We start from the raw sequence: 25,000 nt of genomic DNA, 5'->3' as shown, positions 1-25,000 counted from the left end.
CCATGAAACATCCACATTATAAGCAAAGAAAACAGGAAAACGATGCATGTCACTTTCTTCACTCCCATCAACACTGTCACCCCTTGAAGCCATCAGGAAGGTTGTCACTCTTTTCAAGCCATAAGGAAAGCCAGTGACCGCAAAATCCACCCACAAGCGAATAGAAAACGGGGAAAAGATACGATTCACTGCACTTCACATCCTCAACGCTGTCAGTCTTCAGCAGCGAGGAAAGTCACAATTTCAAGCCATTTAGGAAAGCAAAAATAAACCTCATTAAAAAATCATCCACCCATAACTTCACAAAAATCTTAATGACGCTTTTTCTCACCCCCTCAACCTGCCTACCCAACCTGCCTACCCAACCCGCCTTACCCAATCCGCTTTACCCAACCTGCCTACTCAACCTGCCTTACCCAACCTGCCTACCCAACCCGCCTTACCCAACCTGCCTTACTCAACCTGCCTTACCCATCCTGCCTACTCAACCCTGCCTTACCCAACCTGCCTTACTCAACCTGCATACCCAACCTGCCTTACCCATCCTGCCTACCCAACCCGCCTTACCCAATCCGCCTTACCCAACCTGCCTACCCAACCTGCCTACCCAACCTACCTTACCCATCCTGCTTACCCAACCTGCCTTACTCATCCTGCCTTACCCATCCTGCCTACTCAACCCTACCTTACCCAACCTGCCTTACTCAACCTGCCTACCCAACCCGCCTTACCCAACCTGCCTACCCAACCCGCCTTACCCGACATGCCTACCCAACCTGCCTTTCCCAGCCTGCTAACTCACACAACATCCGCTCCAGAGAAAAGGAACCACAGGAAGGATGGAAGCTCTGGGCGGGGTAAGGAGAGGCACAAGAACACATGACCTAAACAACACAAGCAGGCAAGCAGACGAAACGCAAAACAGCAGTTGCGTAGAAGAATGAAGATCACGCAAACCCAACACAAAACACGCTGAACACTTACCCCCAGGCAGAGGATACACAGGAAGGATGCACGGTATGGGAGGAGGAGGAGGAGGAGGAGGATCTGATGACCTTGAGGATAGGATGAAGATGAGGAGAGGAGAAACCGTGGGGTGTGGAACGATCAATACCTTAGGACCCAGCTGTGTTTTAGGGCGGAATCACACTCTTGGGAGGCAGTTCAGGGCCTTTCCGAGCAGTGCCAAGGGTGAGGAAGGGGGTCTGAGGCGTCCTGGAGGCTGTCACACACTTACACGGGGGATGGACAACACGGGAGAAGGAGGAGAACGCGGACTTACCTTGTTGTACCGTGTGAGATGACGAGGAAGACTGTTGTGCCTGACTATCCCGCCCGGCCCAAGTATATGGCAGCTCACAGTGGGGTGGAATTGCCAGACATCATCACATGACTCGTTTTCTCTCCTCGTCATGCGTTTCCTACCTGTTCCTTCCCCTTATTCCCCTGTTGATTGGGAGGAAGGGTAGTTCTAGTGGGGTTAGATGACGTGGTGGGGGTTGTAAGTGGTGTGGTTGTGGGTGTGTGGTGGGTGGAGGTGGTTGTGTTGGGTGGAGGTGGGATGAGCAACAGGTGAGTTTGTCTTGCGGTGTGTTGAGACGGTGTGTGGGGTGTGTCGTAGCGGCCTTGTGTGTGTGTGTGTGTGTGTGTGTGTGTGTGTGTGTGTACCGCTTTGGGATTTTTCTGCTTCTTCTTCTCTTTTTCTTCAACTTCAACTTTGTCTTCTTCGTCATCTTCTTCATCATCTTCTTTTCTTCTTCTATTTCGAGAGATAGATAAATAGAGAGAGAGAGAGAGAGACCATACTTATGCATTATCCATCATTTACAGCATCTCACAGTCGCGTCATCTCCGCACATCTCATCTCGCACGTGATACAACGATGCACACTCAACAATGTACGTATGAGAAGCGGATTGGCAGCAAGAAGCAGACTCACCTTACCCCGCCCACCTGTCCGCCCATCCACCTATCGACACGTGTCACATGAACAAGCTATTTCATACCCGCCTTTAGTCTTTTTTGGGGGCCCTGAACCGGGCTGTATTTTGGGGCCCTGTAATGTAGCCCCCCGTGGATATACAAATGGTAGCGGTAAAGGTTAAGTTAGTTACATTAGTTAGTTAGTTCAGTTACGTTAAAGCTGCGCGTGACCTCAGTGCTCATCTTCGTTGCATTGGCTGGGGACTTACAATGTCTCTTTTTTTTTGTCGAGAGGATAAGTATATGAAGTCTTGTCAATCCCTCTGTCTGGAGTTAAGCCGCTTACTTCAGACAGAGGAACTAAGAGATATTAAAGTAAAGTTTTGGGTATATGCAAAGCCGCGCGTGGCCCCGGTGTTCATCTCCGTCACTGCTGGCCTCAGAATCAAATCAGCGTTGAAATTCTCTCTCTCTTTTTTTTTTCAGAAAAGGAGACAGTTCGAGGGCGTGAAAAAAAACAATAATGAAAAAAAACCCCGCTACTTACTGCCCCCGAATAGAGTACAAGGAGTGGCCAAAAAGAGAGGTCAATTTCGGGAGGAGAGGTGTCCTGATTGAGGTTAGTTTAATATCAGTATCAATGTATTCCTTGTGTTTAGGATAACATATTCTGGGGAGTTACCGGGATAGGAGCTCCGAGTGACTGCAATGTATAGCCTGTGTTACCTGAAACTGGCCCTGCTTTTTTAAATTCTCCGTAATTGGTTAGTTTAATATCAGTATCAACGTATTCTTTGTGTTTAGGATAACATATTTTGGGGAGTTACCGGGATAGGAACTCCAAATGACTGCATTGTATATCCTGTGTTACCTGAAACTGGCCCTGCTTTTTAATATTCTCCGTAATTGGTTAGTTTAATATCAGTATCAACGTATTCTTTGTGTTTAGGATAACATATTTTGGGATAGGAGCTCCAAGTGGCTGCATATAGACTGTGATACTTGAAACTGGCCCTGACCTCGGAACCCCAACGCAACACAGGTAAAAGCGAGTCACGATTATTTTAACACGTGCGAGACTCCCTTCTAGTCACTCCTGCATTATATAAAGAGTTCCTGTCTCATACCGCGTACACAATAGTAATTATTAAACAATGCTTTTAATACTATCACCACGACCTCAGTAACCTTATGCCTTGAGGATAGGACACACACACACACACACACACACACACACACACACACACACACACACACGCAGACAAACACCACTACCTCACACATCTCCTCAAACACCACAAGTAAACGGTCAGGATTTTTTTCTTTTCCTTCTTCTCTTTTTCTTCTATTTTGTCTTCTTTTTCTTCTTCTTCTTCTTCTTCATTACTTTTGTTTCTTCTTCTTCTTCTATTTTTAGGTTCCATAGTAAAGCAAATCGACACAGCCTATAATCTCATCACCTAACCCAATCAAACTGTCACGATAACTTTAACACGTGCGAGATTGCTTCCTAGTTCGTACGTTTAATTAAGTCTGGCTTCCTCATATCATCTCCTTACATTCCACACTGCCTTTAATAATCTCACCACCTGCACGGCCTCACTAAACATCACAAAACGCAATTGAAAGTCACGATTAGTTGAGGATAGTCGAGGTTGCTTGCTATTACTATTACTACATCAAATCGCCTATACTCGTCTTTAATCTCACCACCTGCACGGCCTCACTAAACATCACAAAACGCAATTGAAAGTCACGATTAGTTGAGGATAGTCGAGGCTGCTTGCCACTACTGTTACTACATCAAATCGCCTACACTCGCCTTTAATCCCATCACCTTCGCGGCCTCACCAAACATCACAAAACGCAATTGAAAGTCACGATTAGTTGAGGATAGTCGAGGCTGCCTATTACTACTATTACTACATCAAATCGCCTGCACTCGCCTTTAATCCCACCACCTTCGCGGCCTCACTAAACATCACAAAACGCAATTGAAAGTCACGATTAGCTGAACATATACGAGGCTGCCTTTTTTTTTTTTTGCAACAAAGGAGACAGCTCAAGGGCACAAAAAAAGGAAACAATAACTATTACCATTAACTATTAACTTAACTATCACCACATCCCATCGCCTACACTCACATTTAACCCCATCACCTGCGCGGCCTCAGCAACCCCACACGGCCCAGGTAAACATCCGTCACCTTTGTTTGCCGTCTCTGTGACCACCGATAATCACACTCCCTACAGTAAATAAGGAAAACACACAACCTTATCACCCGGGCAGCCTTCAGGTCCCCCACACGGCCCAAACAAACGTGGGTCGGGTTAGTTTTTCCGCCTCTGAGAATCAACTTTGCCAGATTGTCGTACTCAGCCGCTTATATTTCCCGACGTCCTACCCCAAAACTGTCTTCTGGGCTCCAGTAACGAAACTCATTTTTAGTTATCGTTGAAAGAGTTAGATCCTGATGTTTCTTGGCAATAGTTAGGCGTCAGAAACCGGTAAATACTAAGCTCTGAGTACGATAATATGACAATGGTGTTGAGATTCCTTTCCACCGAGTATAGTAAATGGTAGATGTTTAAAATGTCCTCTATCAGATATACAGCATGAGATTATAGACGAGGATTGACCTGAACAGCCGAGTATAGCAATTGATAGATACTTAGAAGTCCTCTATCAGATATACAGCATGAGATTATAGACGAGGATTGACCTGAACAGCCGAGTATAGCAATTGATAGATACGTAAAAGTCCTCTATCAGATATACAGCATGAGATTATAGACGAGGATTGACCTGAACAGCCGAGTAAAGTAAGTGATCGAGGCTTGAATGTTCTTTATCACAAATACAAAATGAGAACATAGACGAGGAGAGGGAAATGAGAAGGAAAAAAGAGAACAAATACAATGATGACGATGCAGATGATGAAAATAAAGATGTCAGGAGGTGGAAGGAAATGTACGAAGGTTAAATAAGAAGACTTTAATTACTAGGAGATACTGGAAGACTTGGGAACAGGCTTAGCAGTGTAATTAATGAAGGAGGAGGAGGAGGAAGAGGAGGAGGAGGAGGGGGAGGTGAAAGAGGAAAATAGTTATATATGAATGTATGTAAAGTTTAGATGAAGGACAACGAGTATAGGGAGAGAAGGAGGGAGGGAAGGAGGGAGGGAAGGAGGCAAAGAGGGAGGGATGGAGGGAAAGAGGGAGGGACATCCTGACTTACCAAAATACACATCTAAACTTTTTTCCTCCTTCTCTCCCTCCTTCTCTCCCTCCTTCTCTCCCTCCCTTCCTCCTTCTCTCCCTCCCTTCCTCCTTCTCTCCCTCCCTCCCTCCCTCCGTCCCGTTTCACCAGATAGGAAGCGCATTGCCTCAGGTGTTAATTAAATCCACGCCTCCTTATTCCTCTCAAGTAGTGCGTAGTGTGCCTCCTCTTCTTCTTCTTTATCCTCCTCCTCCTCCTCCTCCTCCTCCTCTTGATTCTCTTCCTTCACTACCTCTTCTTCCGTGGACTAATAAGCTGTGTCTCCTTCTTCATTTCCTTTTCTTCTTCCTCTATTTTCTTCTTCTTCTTCTTCTTCTTTCTGCCTTTTCGTAAACAAATACCCACATCGTGTTTTCCCCTCCTCCTCCATTTCTCTTCCTCTTCTTTCTCCTGCTTTCTTTTTCCTTTGCCTTTTTTCCTCTTTCCATTATTCTTAACTTCCCTTATTCCTTTTCTTCTCTTCCTTTACTTCATTTCTTGTTTACTTCATTCCCTGTTTCCTCATCCTCCTGACCTTTCTCCTTCTTTTCCCTGTTTCCCTTCGCTTTCCTCCTCCTCTTCCTGTTTCTCTTCTTCTTCGTGTCTATAAAGAAGTGCAGTGAATTTCCTTCTCCTGCAGTTTTTCTTTCTCTTCTTCATTTCCCTCGTTTTCTTCCTTCTCCTGTTTCTCTTCCTCCTTTCCTTCTCCCTCCCTCTCATTATTCCCTACCACCCCATCCTCCTCCTTCCGTACATTCTCCTCCTCCAAATCCTCTATTTCTACTTTCACATCAACCGCCTTCCCTTCCTCTTCTTCCTATTCCACATCCTCTATCTCTACCTCCTCATCCTCTACCTGTACTTTTTCCTCCTCTTCTCCGTCATGGCGTAGCGTAGAGGAGACATAAGGGAGACCATTAGCGGTGATCCGGATAGCAACTCGGACAAGTGACCTCTGTGCATGGGACCCGAGAATCGCCTCATCACGCAAGGGGTCTGGGAAACTCTTTTGGCAAGTCGAGTCACGCACGTTGGAGGTTGGCTGGACACTCTTTCCATATGCCCCCTTCGCCCTTATGACCTCTTTGACCTTTTGACCTCATGCCTGATCCTCCTGGTCCGCGTAGCATCCGTGTTGGCGTACGTGGTGTTGTTAGCGAGTGGGGAGTGTGTGTGTACGTGGGTTGGGTTAGAGAGGTGTGGGTGTGAGGTGAATGGTTAAGGGAATAGTTTAGTTTGCCCTTTTTCCTCTTGTGGTTGTTCTTTTTTATTCCACTTTCTCTGTCCGTGGATTGGGGAAGATGTCCGTGGTTGTGTTGGTGTGTTCGTGGGTTGGTTTGTAGAGGTGAGGCTGTGAGGGGAATAGTAATAGATATTGTTTAGTCTACCTTGTCGCTCTTTTGTTGTTTATCATATCAGTTCTTCGTCCGTGGATACGTGTAGATGTCTGTGGTTGTGTTTGTGTGTTCGTGGGTTGGTTTGTAGAGGTAAGGGTGTGAGGTGAATGATTTAAAATAGTTTAGTTCACCTTTTTGTTTTTGTTTTCATATGATTCCAGTTTTTCGTCCGTGAATCATCCCCTGAGAGAGAGAGAGAGAGAGAGAGAGAGAGAGAGAGAGAAAACGTGAAGGCGATGTGAAATGGGAGAGTAAAAAAAAAAAGAGAAAAATGAAAAAATGAAGAGAAACTAAAGATAAACTCAACCTGAAGCAAGAGAGAGAGAGAGGGAGGAAGGGAAGATGAGACACGGAGATAGACATGTGGAGAGGGGGGAGGGGGAGATATCACCACCATCTTCCTGTAAGCTTTTCCAGGTAACTCCGCGCCCAGGTATGTTGTGAGGGAGCGGCGACTCATAACGCAATCGTCGCCTGCCCCTTCCCGCCCTTTCTTCCCCCTCCTTTTCCCCTTCCCTTCCCCCTCTCCCTTCCCCTTCCTCCTCCTCTCCTCCCCTCCCTTCCCCTCCCCTTCCTCTTTCTCTGTTCCCCTTTTCACTTCCTCCTTCCACTTTCCCTTCCTCATCCTTTTCCCCTTCCTCTTCCCTTCTTCTCCCCTTCCTCATCCCTCCACCCACCCCCTTCCCCTTTCCCTCCGATCTCTCCTTCTCTTCCCCATTCCTCCTCCTCCTCCCTCCCTCCTCTCACCACTTCTCACGCTAAGTCGCTAACCTGATCAGACAGTTATCGTTTTTTTTTTAATTTTTTTTAGCCATCAAAGGTGCGGCCACTGTGCATTTGTTCGTAATGGGTGAAGGAAGTGCGTGTTTGTCCCGGGTGAAAGAGCGGGAGTGAGTGTGTCGATAATTCTGGGGTTGATGATAATTTGACGTTATTTCGTTGACTTCGGTATTCATTTCGTCGACTTTTATATTTATTTTTGAGGGGGGTGAGAGAGGGAGTGCAGCTCACTTCGCTTTGACGTCGAATAGCTCCTTTCTAACACTTTTCTTCGTCTTTGTTTTAAGTTTTTGGCGGTGTTAAAGTATAAGGATATATTCATTTAGTCATGGTCTTAGTGTTAGCGTTAGGGATACAATTTTCAGCCCGCTTGTTACCGTGGATCTGACTGAGAATATAAATGATAAATTGTGTTACTCTCTCTACAGACAAGTAATTCCGCCTTCACAGCGTTTCAATATACTTCAGTGTTAACAAAGAGCACTGTTACTGACGGAGGTATTCAACGATGCGGCTGTTAAGAGAAATATAATGAAATGAATTACAACTAAGATCACAATTTAGTAGTTCCGTTTTTACTCATTTTCCGAGGATAAGACTGACTGTATATTAACCCGTCCGCTGCGATTGGCACGGATTTGGCCTTCCCTGGTAGCCTGGTAACATATACACCCAGGTCTTTCTCTGCCTCTGGGGTGGATAGTGGAGTGTTTCCCATGTGGTATTGGTGTGCTGGATATCCCCTCCCATGGTGCAGGACTTTACATTTTTCTTCATTGAATTGTAACAGCCACTTTTTGCTCCATTCCAGTAACTTGGTGAGGTCTGACTGTACGATATCCGCATTCAAGGAGTTACGAGAAATATAAAAAACTGAATTACAACTAAGAGGACAATTTAGTAGTTCCGTTTTTACATGTTTTCCGTGGATAAGACTGACTGTATATTAAGAGCAAGGTCATTTGAGTTTACCAGAGGACGCATTCTTGAACACTTCCGCGTCCAGGAACACACATTTGACAAGGCTTTCGTAGACGTTTGGGGCATTTCCATGGGTAGTTCAATGACCCTGGTGGTAGTGTGACCCTTCTTCTGTACCATGAACGTGAAAAAACTCTCATGAAAATCCGATTAATCTCGTTTTAGGCCTTTGGAAAGAGTTGATGTGGGAGGGGACGTGTCTGGGAATACCGAACCAGATGTTTTACTGCAGCTGCGAGGTCAGAATGTAAAGTTAGGGTTTTTACCATGCTGACAATTAATTAGTTATATTTCTGACCAATATCAATACAAGGTTGTTTTCTGCTCTGACTCCGAGCATTGCGACATGAAGTTCATACACATTCTACAACAGTTTTGAATAAGCACATGAAGAATTGCACTCGTTACTATATACACAAACAAGAAATCTATCGCTTTTACACATTCTCAAGACAATTTGATACTCGTGTTAACTAAAAGAAGCCTGTGGAAGAAAATATGAAGAATTTGATGAGTTGCTACGTTCACAATCAAATAATGTGATTTTCTTGGACTTATAAATATATGAAGAATTGCACTCGTTACTATATACACAAACAAGAAATATATCGTGTTTACACATTCTCAAGACAATCTGATACTCGTGCTAACTAAAAGAAGCCTGTAGAAGAAAATATAAAGAATTTCATGAGTTGCTACGTTCACAATCAACTAATGTGATTTTCTTGGACTTTCAATATGCAGAATAACATGACCACTTGAAGTTATAGTCTGTTCGGAGCATGAAGGCGGTTCAAGGTGTGGCAGATTCCAGAATTCCCATGAGTGCAGCGCTGCCAGATCGACCGCCAATTATCAGCCCTACCCGGCCTACCCACCCACAACCCACCTGTTTATCTCTCTCTCTCTCCCTCTCTCTCCCTCTCGACCCGGGGGAGGGACCTAGGGGGACACACCGACCACCACCACCACCACCACTACCAACACAACGTGGCAACATGGGAAAAAATCGCTGCCACATGTCATAGAATTTATACAAATCCTTGTTATAATCCTAAACATCGACACTCATTGTACTATGTAGCTTCCTTTACTATATACAGAATATATAAAATATCGCTTTCAAATAGCACATGGATGGGAAATAAGAGAGAGACGCATGTACGAAGGCTGATTTGGCAGCATGGCTAGAAGTAAACGACGATACCAGCTCCACCCTGAACCGACCTCATGCTCTGAACAGACTATAGCAGATATACTTTAACACCGTCATGAAAAAACTAAAAACTAAAAGTGTTACTCTATGCACCAAAAAAGATGATTTATTTCTCACACGTTTCCAGTACATTCCTACATCATATTACAATACAATACAATACTAAGAACACAATTACTTGACGCTGAAACGCATTTCTCTGGAGGTATTGTAAGGACACAGACCCTGAACAATGATACAGACAAAGCTAACAAAGACGGACACAAGGAAATGCTCGTGTACTTCTACCTAACCACGTGGGACGCTTGTATCCAAGGTTTGAAGACTATATTTTCTGAAGTAGCTGACTGGTAAATGCGAGATAAGAGGATGAAAATAAAGACATCGAAGAACTTTGCATTTCAACTCTAGTTAATATTATGTTGAAGGAAGTGACGGTCGAGCTTGTTTTTAAAGGAGTCAATCGTGTTACACTGGACCACTGAAGGTGGGAGCTTACTCCAATCTCACACTACAACGTTGGTGAAGAAAAATTTGGTGCAGTCTGAATTTAGTTGTCTACATTTAAGTTTAGTGCCATTATTCCTCGTTCGCAAAGTGTCATTGATCATAAACAATTTTGATTTGTCCACATTCGTAAATCCATTAAGTATTTTAACAGCAAAACAAAGACAAGACAGAGGATGAAGTTGCCCGCGCGGAGAATCTCTTGTGTTGTCTCTCCCTTCTTCTCTATTTCCTCTCCATCGATTCTTTCTTCGCCATTGCCTCGTCAATACCTAATGAACCGCAAGACTCAGGAAGTACGAGAGGGAGAACAGAACCAAGGCAGGGCAGAGGATGAAGTTGCCCGCGCGGAGAATCTCTTGTGTTGTCTCTCCCTTCTTCTCTATTTCCTCTCCATCGATTCCTTCTTCGCCATTGCCTCGTCAAGACCTAATGAACCGCAAGACTCAGGAAGTACGAGAGGGAGAACAGAACCAAGGCAGGACAGAGGATGAAGTTGCCAGCACGGAGAATCTTGTGTGCAATGGACTGTTCTTTCTTGTCCTCGGGGTTCGGCCAGATGGAGGAAGGTGCGAAGCGGGGAAAGGTAGCCAGGTGTACGATGATGATGACGGACAGATAGGTGATGCTGAAGACGAACCAGACGTCGATGTACTTGAGGTAGGCGGTGCTGGGCAGGGAGTTGCTGGTCTCGGTGTAGAGGGAGATGAAGACCAGCAGGGTGGTGAGGCTCATCGTCCCGCGCTCGTTGAAGGACTCCACAGGTAACAGCAGGGTCCCGTACCTGTGTGGGTCATCAGGTGTACAGGAGCGTGACGATGACTCTGGCCTATGTACTTTTATTGATTTCTTTCTTTATTTAATGAGTTATTTTGTTCCATATTTAAGGATAGTAGTTAATTAGTTAGTTCTTTCGTCAGTTAGCTTCTCAGTGAGTCAGTGTGTGAATAAATGAATTAGATCGCTTTTAGTTATTTCCCGTTGGCTAGTTATTTCACTGTTTAGTAAATTAATCATTTAACTTGTGTATTTTGCATTTACTTGACCGGAAGCTTTCGAACAGTCTACCTTTTCCTGCAATATTACCTTACCTTTTAAGAAGGAAGCTAGATTAACTGCATGGATTTCTACTTTATCACTTAATCACCTAGGAACAGACTATACACCTCCAGGTAAGTAATGTCGTCTTTCACCCTTCCTCCTGCAGCGTACCCAAGTATGAGGAGCAGCGAGGTGGGCAGGAAGGTGGTGAAGAGATGGTACTCGTAGCGGCGGGAGAGGTGGAGGTGCACGGTGATGGTGTTGGTGGGCGCCTTCTCCTTCCCCAGCGTGCACGACTTCACCTTGTACTCCTCCAGCAGCTCCGGGTAGGCCACGACGCCCGACGACTCGTTCAGCAGCAGCCCGCCCTCGCGCACGTTGGTCACCTGAGGAGGCAATTAACAACAGGTGAGATCCATATTCTTTAACCCTTCTTCTCTTCCCTCTTTCTTCCTCTCCTTTTTCTCGTCTCTTTCCTCTTCTACTTCTTCTTGGGTGAATTTTCCGTTCATGGCGCAGAAGTCGTGTAAAACTATCACTAGACACTCCATGAAAATCACATCAACTTCGACGAGAGGCTTTTCAAACAGGCGAACTGAGGGGCCGATACGTTTAAAAATTCGGGCTGAAGAACGAGAGGCCAGTAAAGAGGTCAATTTCGGGTGTAGTTACAGAATTTGTTTATTTATCTAATCTATCTGATCGCCAGTATGGGTTCCGCAAGGGGCATTCTACTGGCGATCTTCCTGCTCTCTTAACTGGCTCTTGGTCATCCTCTCTTAGCCGTGTTGGTGAAACTTTCTCAGTTGCGCTGGACATATCGAAAGCCTTCGATAGAGTCTGGCACAGATCTTTGTTCTCTAAACTGCCCTCTTTCGGTTCCTATCCTTCTCTCTGTTCCTTTATCTCCATTTTCCTTTCCGGGCGTTCTATCTCTGCTGTAGTAGACGGTCACTGTTCTTCCCCTAAACCTATCAACAGTGGTGTTCCACAGGGCTCTGCCCTTTCACCCATGCACTCTCTTCCTGTTATTCATCAATGATCTTCTTTCCATAACAAACTGTCCTATCCTCTCATACGCTGACGACTTCGCTCTGCATTATTCAACTTCTTTCAACAAAAGACCCTCTCAACAGGAATTGCGAGACTCCAGACTGGACGCTGCAGAGTGTTTAACCTCAGACCTTACTATCATTTCCGATTGGGGTAAAATTAATCTTGTGTCCTTCAATGTCTCAAAAACCTAGTTTCTCCACCTATCAACTTGACACAATCTTCCAAACACCTATCCCCTATTCTTCGACAACATTCAGCTGTCACCTTCTTCAACACTAAATATCCTCGGTCTATCCTTAGCTCAAAATCTCAACTGGAAACTTCACATCTCCTCTCTTACTAAATCAGCTTCCTCGAGGTTGGGCGTTCTGTGTTGTCTCCGCCAGTTCTTCTCTCCCGCACAGTTGCTATCCATATACAGGGGCCTTGTCCGCCCTCGTATGGAGTATGCATCTCACGTTTGGGGGGGCTCCACTCACACAGCTCTTCTGGACAGAGTGAAGTCTAAGGCTCTTCGTCTCATCAGCTCTACTCCTCTTACTGATAGTCTTCTACCTCTTAAATTCCGCCGCCATGTTGCCTCTCTTTCTATCTTCTATCAATATTTTCATGGTGACTGCTCTTCTGAATTTGCTAACTGCATGCCTCCTCCCCTCCCGCGGCCCCGCTGCACACGACTTTCTACTCCTGCTCATCCCTATACTGTCCAAACCCCTTATGCAAGAGTTAACCAGCATCTCCTTTCTTTCATCCCCTTCACTGGTAAACTCTGGAACAGCCTTCCTTCGTATGTATTTCCTCCTGCCTATGACTTGACCACTTTCAAGAAGAGTGTATCAAGACACCTCTCCACCCGAAATTGACCTCTCTTTTGGCCACTCCTTACTATTGTCTGTTATGGGAGCGGTGAATAGCGGGGTTTTTTTTTTCGCACTCTTTTTGTTGCCCTTGAGCCGTCTCCTTTGTTGTAAAAAAAAAAAAAAAATCTCTAAAACTCAGCTTACTTTCTTCTGTATTCTCTTATCTCACACACAAGATCAGTCAGTCACCCGCCTCGACCACGGCAAAAAATCACTTAAATACCCAATAGCAGACTTCATCAACCAATCATCATATCTCGGGGGGGAGGGGAGAAGAGTGAGGTGTACGACTGGGCACAGACATACAGGACCAAGGCCAGTCACCCACCTCTATCCTGACGAGGCACAGCTGCTCGTCCCACGGGTACCTCCACAGGTCATGCTTGCAGTACACCGTCGAGCGCAGGTCCACCGTCTGCTCCACAGGGTTTTCGGCGCCGGCATACACGTAGCCTGAAAGACGTACAACCCTCTCACAGAGACAGCCCGGCCAGCCCTCCGCCATGTTCTCTGCCGTGTTCCCTGGCCTAGATGAACGTCTGTGTGATTGTGTCTGTGTCTGTCTGGTGCATGTCTGTGTCTGTGTCTGTCTGGTGTGTCTGTGTCTGTCTGGTGCATGTCTGTGTCTGTGTCTGTCTGGTGTGTCTGCGTCGGGCCTCACTCCTGGCAGCGTCGCGCCTCACCTGTCTCGTTGGGTTGTCCGTCGCTCGTCTTCTCCACCATCAGCTCGGGCGTGCCCTCCGTCGTGCCCACGGCGTCCAGCACCACCAGGTCTGCCGTCCACACCTGGCGGGGGGAGGGGAGGGTGAGCAGGGATAAAGGTGATAAGTTGATCCCCGCCCTCGCCTTCACGCATGAATCAGAACATGTTGCCAAAGCTGTTTTCCGCTCCCCAAAGATGGCGGAGCAGTGTGTCCCACGCCTGTCCTCACCTTTCCCTTCACCGCCACCACGCGCTTGTGGTAGCCGGGCATCAGGTGCCTGAAGGTGACGCGCGGGTCCCGCCAGGTGAGCTGGAGCTTGACATTGACCTGGAACGTCATGCTGAGCAGGTCAAAGTTGATGATGCGTCTGACGGTGACGCGGGCCAGCACGGGCAGCGGCGCCGACGGGGGATGGGACTCCAGGTACCCGCGGGGCAGCATCGCCGTCGTGCAGCTAACCTCGTCAGACTGGTCCGAGCAGTCGAACTCGAAGTCACACACCTTGGCCAGGTCGATGCAGGTGGCGTCCGAGCAGGTGTACTGGTGGTCTGCACAGGTGCTGAGGGACAGCTTGAGGCCGCCTTCCCAGGCACGTTGTTGTTGTTGTTGTTGCTGCTGCTGCGGTTGCTCCACCACCCCCCATTCGTGACGCCCCACGGGCAGCCTGTCCAGCGTGACACACAGGCGCGCGTGCAGCAGCTGCAGGGACAGGCTGTTCATGCACCAGCGGGAGGAGTTTGCCCTCTTCAGGATGTGGAGTCTCTTGAAGCCGTGGAAGTAGACGCCGTGGTTGCGATGACGAGCCAGCACGAAGGAGAAAGCGAGTGGCGAGACGTCCTCCGTGAGCTCCGACGGGAGGCCGCGGAGGCGAAACACCGTTCGTCGACGGGGTGTCCCCAAGAAGCACATCTTGCGGGCTTCATCTAATTTAATCCATTTACCTTGTGAGTCTTGCAGAATAGCACCATGCTGGCCCTTAGTGGCCATACTAATGTTGAAGTCAAGGTCGCCCAACTTGTGGTTTAGGTCCTTCGGTATGGTGACTCCCTTGTCGAAATTGAAGCCCAGCATGGCGCCGAACCCTTCCTTCACCTTCAGCTGGCAGTAGTGCTTGTTTTCGTCCACGAGCTCAGACACCATCTTGACCTCTTTTTCATTTCGAGGCACAACGAGATCAAAGCCAAAACTATCGAGGAACTTCTCGGCTTCGTTGAGCAGCATCCTGGAGGTGAACAACAAAAACTTCCTGGTGTTGACGCCGCCCTCGCCGCACGGCCCCTGATCGAGCAGGGTGACGTCCCCCGTCTCGTTGTGCACCTTCCACTGGATGTCATTCCAGGCAAGAAGCGGCGTCGCCTCCGGCAGGCTGCAGGACGTCCAGGCTCGGAGCTCTGTGGGTGAGAGTGCCGCGGGCCACAAAGTAAGGCCCGTCACTCGTCCCTGGAAAGACTGTTCCTTGGTGTAGCCTCCGTCTATGACGTCTTGCTCTTGGCCCAACACCAGGAACCCGTTGAGAGGCAGCGGCTTGGTGACAGCAGCGCGGCTCGTCACTTTTTCGTCCAGCCACAGGGCCCACTCGCCGGGCCGCACCACCAGGCAAATGGACTCCCACCGCCGCGGTGCGATGAACTCGTGGAAGTCTGGCACGTCCAGCAAGGCGCCCATGTACACGAGTGTAAAGTCGTCCGGAATTGGTCCTGAAATAGCAGTGGCAGCAACACAAAAAGTTATCATTAGTCTTTAAAAACATTTGTACTCGTAGTTACAATATGCAAAATGTAATATTACAAAAACGTCTGCTTCAAATTGTCGTTTCTGATGCTGGACAGTGAGCTCGTGGCTGCCTCACTCAGTCTGATGGCATCGTCCTGGTCAGCTACGGCGTAGCTGAGCAGCGTGCTGGCGTCGAGGAAGCCTGTGGCGAAGAACCAGACGCACAGCGTGAAGGAGGCGAGGGGGGCGGGGGCGGCGGGGGCAAGATTCGCCCTGAGGGACACGCTGAGGCGGGTGTCTGTGTCCCCGTCGCCGTCACCCGCCGCCAGGCCGAACACGGCCCACTCTGGGGGGAAACGGGGCGTCAGTCACGGTGTGTGTGTGTGTGTGTGTGTGTGTGTAATTCACCACGGCCTGATCACGAGTTGGACTTGCATACGCCAGCAGGTACCCTCCCGACGGAGCAAGTGCTCATTATCGTCGATCTCTGGGTACTGCCAGGACCTCACACACCACACACCCCATCCCCCTTGCTCAAGGGGGGACAGTAACCACTCCTAGTCAACGGAAAGAATCCGGCCTGAGCGGGGCTCGAACCGCCGCCTGTTTGGCCGTGAAGCCTTGCACCGCAGCGCTTTAACGATTGAGCTACCGGAGCGGTGTGTGTGTGTGTGTGTGTGTGTGTGTGTGTGTGTGTGTGTGTGTGTGTGCTGTTCACCAAAGATCACTCACGTGCTGGGTTGGTGGCGAGGGCAGGCGAGAGGATCACCATCACCATCACCAGCCCCGCCACGCCGGTCACGAGAGGAGTGGCTGCCGCCCCGCCCCGCCAGCCGCCGCCCATCCTGCCGCTCTGGAAGGCCCACGCGGACACTTCTCAAGGGCGCGCCACGGGCAAGGGTCAGTCTGGTGAAGAGTTATTGTTGATTGTTAACACCGCCATCATCATTACGATTGTGCCCTTTCTTATTGGCCTATTTGCCTTTCGTGCGATATGACACACACACACACACACACACACACACACACACACACACACACACGGTAGCTCAGTGGTTATAGCGTCTGCCTCACAACCAGAAAGACCGGGGTTCGATTCCCCTACAGCGTGAAGATAAGTTGGGTTTATCTTCTTTCACGTGTAGCCCCTGTTCACCTAGCAGTGAGAAGGTACGCGACGTAAGGCGAGGAGTTGTGACTTCGTTGTCGCGGTGTGTTGTGTGTGAGTGGTCTCAGTCCTCCCCAAAGATCGGTCACTGAGCTCTGAGCTCCTTCCGTGGGGGAACGGCTGGCTGTCTCGAGAGACCCGCAGCAGACCAAGAGGTGAATTACACACACACACACACACACACACACACACACACACACGATCATCGCCTCCTCGACAGATCCAATCCATTATTGAGCAATTTCGTGTCCACCAAGCAAACAGCCCGTGTGTGCAGAGGGCGGGAAAACCTCTTGTGCGGCCTATCAAGTATTCATGAGTGATGGGAAGAGGCGAGCGTGGGTATTTAAACGTGAAGAGGAAACATGGAAACATGGAAATGCAGGTAACAGAAAGCCATTGGGTCATTGCGAGGTTGCCCGCTTTGGTGATTTAATCTGCTCGACAGCCACTTGGGGCCTTGGGAGCAGATGAAAGCACCTCGATATTCAGTTTACTCCTGACGCAACGAAATGACGGTCGACTCGATTTTTGAAGGAGTTGATAATTAAAGTCCCAAATTATTATTGCTTCTTTGCTTTGTGTTAAAGAGTGAATCTCTTCGAACAGGGCCGCGTCGTCCGTCGGCTGCCTGTTGTTTTGGGGGCCTTTGTACGGTTGCAAGTGTTAGTTTCTTATTATTTGTGTTTTTTCTCTGCGTCCTGTTTGTATATTTTTATGTCAGTTAGCGTACTTCTTACGTAGCAAACTACTCCTCCTTACTTGTGCTTTCGATTTTTGTGGAGGCTTTCGTACCCAGGGAATGACAGTTCGGATATTAGATGTGCAGAGTTGGCCCAAGTCTCTGTGATGGCCACCACATCTTGTTTCTCTGTTGCAATATACGCCCTAATTTCGTCCTTTGTGGGTATCAAACTACGTGCTTTTGTGTACACAACAGAAATGTGACTCCTGTTTTGGCCGCGACGAGTTGTATCGGTTCGCTTGTCGGAGGCGTCCTTGGTTACACAGGTTCTTGTAAGCCGCACCGACGCTACTGGTTGGTTGATCAAGGGCTGCCTTGTTTTTTTTTTTTTTTACGTCTTGGCCTATTGCGCCGGTAGGCTTCTTCCCGGTGGATCCTGAGTTCCTGATGGTCGGTCCAAGGCTTCTTCCCGGTGGGGCCTGATGGTCGGCCCAGCCCGTTCTGGCGCAGGCGAGTGTTTATAGTGGCGCCATCTTGCATTGGCTCATGCTGCCCTCCTGGAGCTCATCTTTAATCCTAGAATCTAGAGTCCGGGTTGATAGGTGGTCTTCTGGACAGCATGTGAGTAGTTTTAAGCCACTCGGCGGCGGCTGAAAAATCCCAGCTTGGTGGCACCGGTCGGGGATTGAACTCGCGTCCTCCTGAACGCGGGGCCGTCTCCCTATCCGTTCAGCCACCGCCTCCCCCTTTGCCCCGCCCTCGCCTGCAGTTTTTTGAAAGGCTTTTCGAAAAGCTTTTAACTGCCTCGTCCAGAAGCCTCCCGAAACGCACTAAACCAACCTCATTCAGGTGGAGTCCGTCGCGAAACAAGTCTGGGCGCTCAATGAAGTGATGCCAGGCGTTTGTGGACGCTACGCCTTCATCGTCACAAATTTCCTTTAGACTAGTGTTGATGTTGCTTGCTTTGCTGTTGAAACCGGCGTACGCGCTGATTCTATGTAGAACTCCAGAGACAATGATGTGAGGGGACTTTGTCTTGTATTGCCGAATGACCTGACGGTATTTTGACAGTAGGGCCTGTGGCTGAGTAGACTGAACGTCGTTTGTCCCCGCCTGAATCAGATAAACTGTGCCTTCCTTCGCGCTTTCCGTGACAGCATCGACAGCTGATGTAATGTTCGAAATGGAAGGAGAAGCTCAGAGCTGGATAACCACGTACTGAGAGAGGCTGTTGCTGCTGGACTCGATCAACCAGGAAAGAACAAAGAATCTAGCATTGTGTTGGTGGAAAAGATCGCTGAAGGGAGGGAAATGTGTGGTATTGAAGCTCTTTTGAAGTTGGGAGAGTTCGAAGGGGAAGGAGGAGGTTTGAGCTGGATAACCACGTACTGAGAGAAGTGGTGTAGAGAGGGAGCCGTGAGTGGTTAAAAAAGTCTTCGCGGAGTTGGTGTGTTCGAAAGGAGGAAAAAAAAGTTCAGAGCTGGGTTACCACGAGTTGAGAGAGGCTGTTGCTGCAGTACTCGGTCAGGCGGCACTGAGCGAGGTGAGGGTGGCCGCAGGGAACACATTACGTTATGAAGACTGCTGTGGTGGGCGTGGTCTGCCTCCTTGTATAACGAAGGTCTTGGAGCCTCATCTTCATCACTCAGTGTTATTATGAGCGCGTATATAAGCATTTGGTAAACATTCCGCTGCTGCTACAACAACAACAACAACAACAACAACAACAACAACAACAACAACAACAACAACAACAACAACAACAACAACAACGACGACAACAATGAGAACTACAAAACCAACGAAAAACAACAGCAGTAGCAATAACAGGAACAGCAACATCAACGAAACCATTGTTAGCCAATATGAAATGACTGACAGACAAACTAACATCATCACCCTCTAAAAACATGGCGGGGAAAAAAAAAAAAGATAACAATACTTGCTGATACTTGTAACTGAATGGCTGAATGAGTGAGTGAGTGAGTGAGTGACTGACTGACTAACCGTTACTGCCTTCCTGAGTGACTTGCAAAAGATGACCCAAATGACACCGTTTCAGAAAGACACAGGAATGCCAACACATCTGACTGCCTGCCCGACTGACTGACTGGCTGACCGACAAACTGGAAGACTGTTCGGGCCTGGTTAGTCTCCCTCCGCGCCCCGCCCCCGAACTCTCGCCGTATGGTCAATGAAGGAACATGTCATGGATCGTTGATGAATTAGTGGGTGAACGCCGCCGAGCGAATCCATTACCCCGAGGAAGCATTTTTTGAGGCGCTGCTGATGAGGATAATTGCTTAAATTTCTGTTTATTTTTCTTTCTTTTTTATAATGTGGTGATTAATGAGGTCTGTTTATTTTTTTTTCTCTTTTGTAATTTTTTTAATTGTTTCGTTTTTTTTATTTGTTTTATTCGAGTTTCCTATTTTTTTGTGATTGGTAATGGATGGATGGATGTTGATGTTGTTTTGCTTATACCTTTAATATTTTGTAATTTTGTTTTTGTTTTTCTCCTATTTGCTTGTTGTTCGTTTTTGTTGTGTGTTTGTTGTAGTTCGAGTTTCGGGTTTGATTTATTTGTTTTGGATTTTTTTTCTTTTTTTCGGCTGATGAGAGATGATGATGATGATGTTGCTGTTGTTTTTCTTCTTTTCTTTCATTTGTAATTTTTTTATTTTTCGTTTTTTGCTTCTGTTGTGTTTTGTGTTTTTGTTGTTCGTGTTTCTTTTTTTATTTCTTCCTTTTTTTCGACTGATGATTGATGATGATGTTGTTGCTGTTTTTCTTTTCCTTTTCTCATCTGTAATTTTTTCTCGTTTTTTTTTTGCTTTTTTTCGAGTTTCTTTTTTTAATTTACTCATTTTGTACTTTTTTTCCTTTAATTAATTGATAGCGGATAATGCTTTTTTTTTTTTACCATGCTCACAATTAATTAGTTATATTTCTGACCAATATCAATACAAGGCTGTTTTCTGCTCTGACTCCGAGCATTGCGACATGAAGCTCATACACATTCTACAACAGTTTTGAATAAGCACATGAAGAATTGCACTCGTTACTATATACACACACAAGAAATCTATCGCTTTTACACATTCTCAAGACAATTTGATACTCGTATTAACTAAAAGAAGCCTGTGGAAGAAAATATGAAGAATTTGATGAGTTGCTACGTTCACAATCAAATAATGTGATTTTCTTGGACTTATAAATATATGAAGAATTGCACTCGTTACTATATACACACACAAGAAATATATCGTGTTTACACATTCTCAAGACAATCTGATACTCGTGCTAACTAAAAGAAGCCTGTAGAAGAAAATATAAAGAATTTCATGAGTTGCTACGTTCACAATCAACTAATGTGACTTTCCTGGACGTTCAGTATGCAGAATAACATGACCACTTGAAGTTAGCACAAATACTTTAACACCGTCATGAAAAACGAAAAACTAAAAGTGTTACTCTATGCACCAAAAAAAATGATTTATTTCTCACACGTTTCCAGTACATTCCTACATCATATTACAATACAATACTTAGGACACAATTACTTGACGCTGACACGCATTTCTCTGGAGCTCCTGTAAAGGCGAAGACCCTAAACAATGATACAGACAAAGCTAACAAAGACGGAGACAAGGAAATGCTCGTGTACTTCTACCTAACCACGTGGGACGCTTGTATCCAAGGTTTGAAGACTATATTTTCCGAAGTAACTGACTGAGGAAATGCGAGATAAGAGGATGAAAATAAAGACATCGAAGAGGAAGAAAAAGAAGAACTGGGACATCGAAGAAGCGTAAAACATCGAGGAGGAAGAAAGAGATAACACAACCAGGTATACATCATCCTAAATGACGCACCAAACTGACTTCTCCTCTGCCAAGCCTTCGCAATATCTCTCCCTTCTTCTCTATTTCCTCTCCATCGATTCCTTCTTCGCCATTGCCTCGTCAAGACCTAATGAACCGCAAGACTCAGGAAGTACGAGAGGGAGAACAGAACCAAGGCAGGACAGAGGATGAAGTTGCCAGCACGGAGAATCTTATGTGCAATGGACTGTTCTTTCTTGTCCTCGGGGTTCGGCCAGATGGAGGAAGGTGCGAAGCGGGGAAAGGTAGCCAGGTGTACGATGATGATGACGGACAGATAGGTGATGCTGAAGACGAACCAGACGTCGATGTACTTGAGGTAGGCGGTGCTGGGCAGGGAGTTGCTGGTCTCGGTGTAGAGGGAGATGAAGACCAGCAGGGTGGTGAGGCTCATCGTCCCGCGCTCGTTGAAGGACTCCACAGGTAACAGCAGGGTCCCGTACCTGTGTGGGTCATCAGGTGTACAGGAGCGTGACGATGACTCTGGCCTATGTACTTTTATTGATTTCTTTCTTTATTTAATGAGTTATTTTGTTCCATATTTAAGGTTAGCAGTTAATTAGTTAGTTCTTTAGTCAGTTAGCTTCTCAGTGAGTCAGTGTGTGAATAAATGAATTAGATCGCTTTTAGTTATTTCCCGTTGGCTCGTTAGCTCACTGTTTAGTAAATTAATCATTTAACTTGTGTATTATGTATTTACTTGACCGGAAGCTTTCGAACAGTCTACCTTTTCCTGCATTATTACTTTATCTTTTAAGAAGGGAAGCTTATCCACGACACCTCAGAAGCTAGATTAACTGCATGGATTTCTACTTTGCCACTTAATCACTTAGGAACAAACTATCTACCGTAGTATTGATCTCCCCCATCCCCTTTCCCTTCCCTTTCCCTTGGCTGTGAACCGCAGTATAAAACCTCTCCGCGTGGTTGGGGCTTTTTAATACTACCTGGAGAGAAAGCGGACGGGGTCGAAAAAGTGTTGACTCCGCGGGGTGAGAAGCAGGGCATCCTCAGCTTCCCCTTCGTGTACTTTATAAATAAATAGTGTTCTGTTTGTTATTATAGAAGGAAACATATTGAAAAGTATCTATAATTGGTTTGAAAGTATTGCCAACATTATTATGATGTGCAGATTGGTCTTGTCTGGCGCGCATATCTGTCACGTGTGGGGACGGGAAGGGTACGGGGCGGCTTATACATACCCCAGACCCGCGTATGGGGATGGGGACGGAAAGGGAATTGGGATGACTGATACTACGGCCATATACACCTTCAGGCAAGTAATGTCGTCTTTCTCCCTTCCTCCTGCAGCGTACCCGAGTATGAGGAGCAGCGAGGTGGGCAGGAAGGTGGTGAAGAGATGGTACTCGTAGCGGCGGGAGAGGTGGAGGTGCACGGTGATGGTGTTGGTGGGCGCCTTCTCCTTCCCCAGCGTGCACGACTTCACCTTGTACTCCTCCAGCAGCTCCGGGTAGTCCACGACGCCCGACGACTCGTTCAGCAGCAGCCCGCCCTCGCGCACGTTGGTCACCTGAGGAGGCAATTACCAACAGGTGAGATCCATATTCTTTAACCCTTCTTCTCTTCCCTCTTTCTTCCTCTCCTTTTTCTCGTCTCTTTCCTCTTCTACTTCTTCTTGGGTGAATTTTCCGTTCATGGCGCAGAAGTCGTGTAAAACTATCACTAGACAGTCCATGAAAATCCCATCAACCTCAACGAGAGGCTTTTCAAACAGGCGAACTGAGGGGCCGATACGTTTAAAAATTCGGGCTGAAGAACGAAGGGACAGAAGAGAGGTCAATTTCGGGTGCAGTTAGATAATATGTTTATTTATTTAGGCCAGTCACCCACCTCTATCCTGACGAGGCACAACTGCTCGTCCCACGGGTACCACCACAGGTCATGCTTGCAGTACACCGTCGAGCGCAGGTCCACCGTCTGCTCCACAGGGTTCTCGGCGCCGGCATACACGTAGCCTGAAAGATGTAAGACCCTCTCACAGTGACAGCCCGGCCAGCCCTCCGCCATGTTCTCTGCCGTGTTCCCTGGCCTAGATGAACGTCTGTGTGATTGTGTCTGTGTCTGTCTGGTGCATGTCTGTGTCTGTGTCTGTCTGGTGTGTCTGTGTCTGTCTGGTGCATGTCTGTGTCTGTGTCTGTCTGGTGTGTCTGTGTCTGTCTGGTGTGTCTGCGTCGGGCCTCACTCCTGGCAGCGTCGCGCCTCACCTGTCTCGTTGGGTTGTCCGTCGCTCGTCTTCTCCACCATCAGCTCGGGCGTGCCCTCCGTCGTGCCCACGGCGTCCAGCACCACCAGGTCTGCCGTCCACACCTGGCGGGGGGAGGGGAGGGTGAGCAGGGATAGAGGTGATAAGTTGATCCCCGCCCTCGCCTTCACGCATGAATCAGAACATGTTGCCAAAGCTGTTTTCCGCTCCCCAAAGATGGCGGAGCAGTGTGTCCCACGCCTGTCCTCACCTTTCCCTTCACCGCCACCACGCGCTTGTGGTAGCCGGGCATCAGGTGCCTGAAGGTGACGCGCGGGTCCCGCCAGGTGAGCTGGAGCTTGACATTGACCTGGAACGTCATGCTGAGCAGGTCAAAGTTGATGATGCGTCTGACGGTGACGCGGGCCAGCACGGGCAGCGGCGCCGACGGGGGATGGGACTCCAGGTACCCGCGGGGCAGCATCGCCGTCGTGCAGCTAACCTCGTCAGACTGGTCCGAGCAGTCGAACTCGAAGTCACACACCTTGGCCAGGTCGATGCAGGTGGCGTCCGAGCAGGTGTACTGGTGGTCTGCACAGGTGCTGAGGGACAGCTTGAGGCCGCCTTCCCAGGCACGTTGTTGTTGTTGTTGTTGCTGCTGCTGCGGTTGCTCCACCACCCCCCATTCGTGACGCCCCACGGGCAGCCTGTCCAGCGTGACACACAGGCGCGCGTGCAGCAGCTGCAGGGACAGGCTGTTCATGCACCAGCGGGAGGAGTTTGCCCTCTTCAGGATGTGGAGTCTCTTGAAGCCGTGGAAGTAGACGCCGTGGTTGCGATGACGAGCCAGCACGAAGGAGAAAGCGAGTGGCGAGACGTCCTCCGTGAGCTCCGACGGGAGGCCGCGGAGGCGAAACACCATTCGTCGACGGGGTGTCCCCAAGAAGCACATCTTACGGGCTTCATTAAATTCAATCCATTTACCTTGTGAGTCTTGCAGAACAGAAAAATACTGGCCTTTAGTGGCCATACTAACGTTGAGGTCAAGGTCGCCCAACTTATGTTTCAGGTTATTCGGTATGACGACTCCCTTGTCGAAATTGAAGCCCAGCATGGCGCCGAACCCTTCCTTCACCTTCAGCTGGCAGTAGTGCTTGTTTTCGTCCACGAGCTCAGACACCATCTTGACCTCTTTTTCATTTCGAGGCACAACGAGATCAAAGCCAAAACTATCGAGGAACTTCTCGGCTTCGTTGAGCAGCATCCTGGAGGTGAACAACAGAAACTTCCTGGTGTTGACGCCGCCCTCGCCGCACGGCCCCTGATCGAGCAGGGTGACGTCCCCCGTCTCGTTGTGCACCTTCCACTGGATGTCATTCCAGGCAAGAAGCGGCGTCGCCTCCGGCAGGCTGCAGGACGTCCAGGCTCGGAGCTCTGTGGGTGAGAGTGCCGCGGGCCACAAAGTAAGGCCCGTCACTCGTCCCTGGAAAGACTGTTCCTTGGTGTAGCCTCCGTCTATGACGTCTTGCTCTTGGCCCAACACCAGGAACCCGTTGAGAGGCAGCGGCTTGGTGACAGCAGCGCGGCTCGTCACTTTTTCGTCCAGCCACAGGGCCCACTCGC

The 25,000-nt window shown here is 48.0% G+C and overlaps 2 protein-coding genes across 7 annotated transcripts in view; both read right to left on the bottom strand.

The window, feature by feature from the left end:
- Positions 1-1,550, bottom strand: part of LOC126986990 (uncharacterized) — a 13,599-nt gene extending 12,049 nt beyond the window's left edge. For 2 of the 3 annotated variants that reach the window (XR_007740093.1, XM_050843585.1), the window contains exon 1: positions 1,283-1,519. Coding sequence is in view for 2 of the 3 variants with exons in the window: in XM_050843585.1 (XP_050699542.1) it covers positions 1,283-1,414 (132 nt within the window). In the remaining variant the exon portion in view is untranslated. Of the gene's footprint in view, positions 1-1,282 lie in introns of all 3 variants that reach the window. The other variant, XM_050843586.1, reaches the window with a different exon arrangement.
- Positions 1,551-9,658: 8,108 nt separating this feature from the next.
- The window catches only part of LOC126986985 (uncharacterized), a 16,284-nt gene continuing 942 nt past the window's right edge, over positions 9,659-25,000 (bottom strand). Inside the window, exons 1-8 of one of the 4 annotated variants that reach the window (XM_050843571.1) lie at positions 16,170-16,287; positions 15,574-15,783; positions 13,953-15,421; positions 13,704-13,806; positions 13,349-13,473; positions 11,276-11,490; positions 10,493-10,847; positions 9,659-10,335 (exon numbers count right to left, since the gene is read on the bottom strand). In XM_050843571.1, coding sequence (XP_050699528.1) covers positions 10,493-10,847; positions 11,276-11,490; positions 13,349-13,473; positions 13,704-13,806; positions 13,953-15,421; positions 15,574-15,783; positions 16,170-16,281 — 2,589 coding nt within the window. In that variant the 5' untranslated portion in view covers positions 16,282-16,287 and the 3' untranslated portion in view covers positions 9,659-10,335. Of the gene's footprint in view, positions 10,336-10,396; positions 10,848-11,275; positions 11,491-13,348; positions 13,474-13,703; positions 13,807-13,952; positions 15,422-15,573; positions 15,784-16,169; positions 16,288-21,262; positions 21,618-22,490; positions 22,706-23,025; positions 23,151-23,399; positions 23,503-23,648 lie in introns of those variants that run through there. The other 3 variants (XM_050843572.1, XM_050843570.1, XM_050843573.1) reach the window with 3 other exon arrangements.

The sequence above is a fragment of the Eriocheir sinensis genome, chromosome 63, assembly GCF_024679095.1.
Source record: "Eriocheir sinensis breed Jianghai 21 chromosome 63, ASM2467909v1, whole genome shotgun sequence".
Lineage (NCBI taxonomy): Eukaryota > Metazoa > Arthropoda > Malacostraca > Decapoda > Varunidae > Eriocheir > Eriocheir sinensis.
This window is presented reverse-complemented; position numbering and strand designations above follow the sequence as displayed.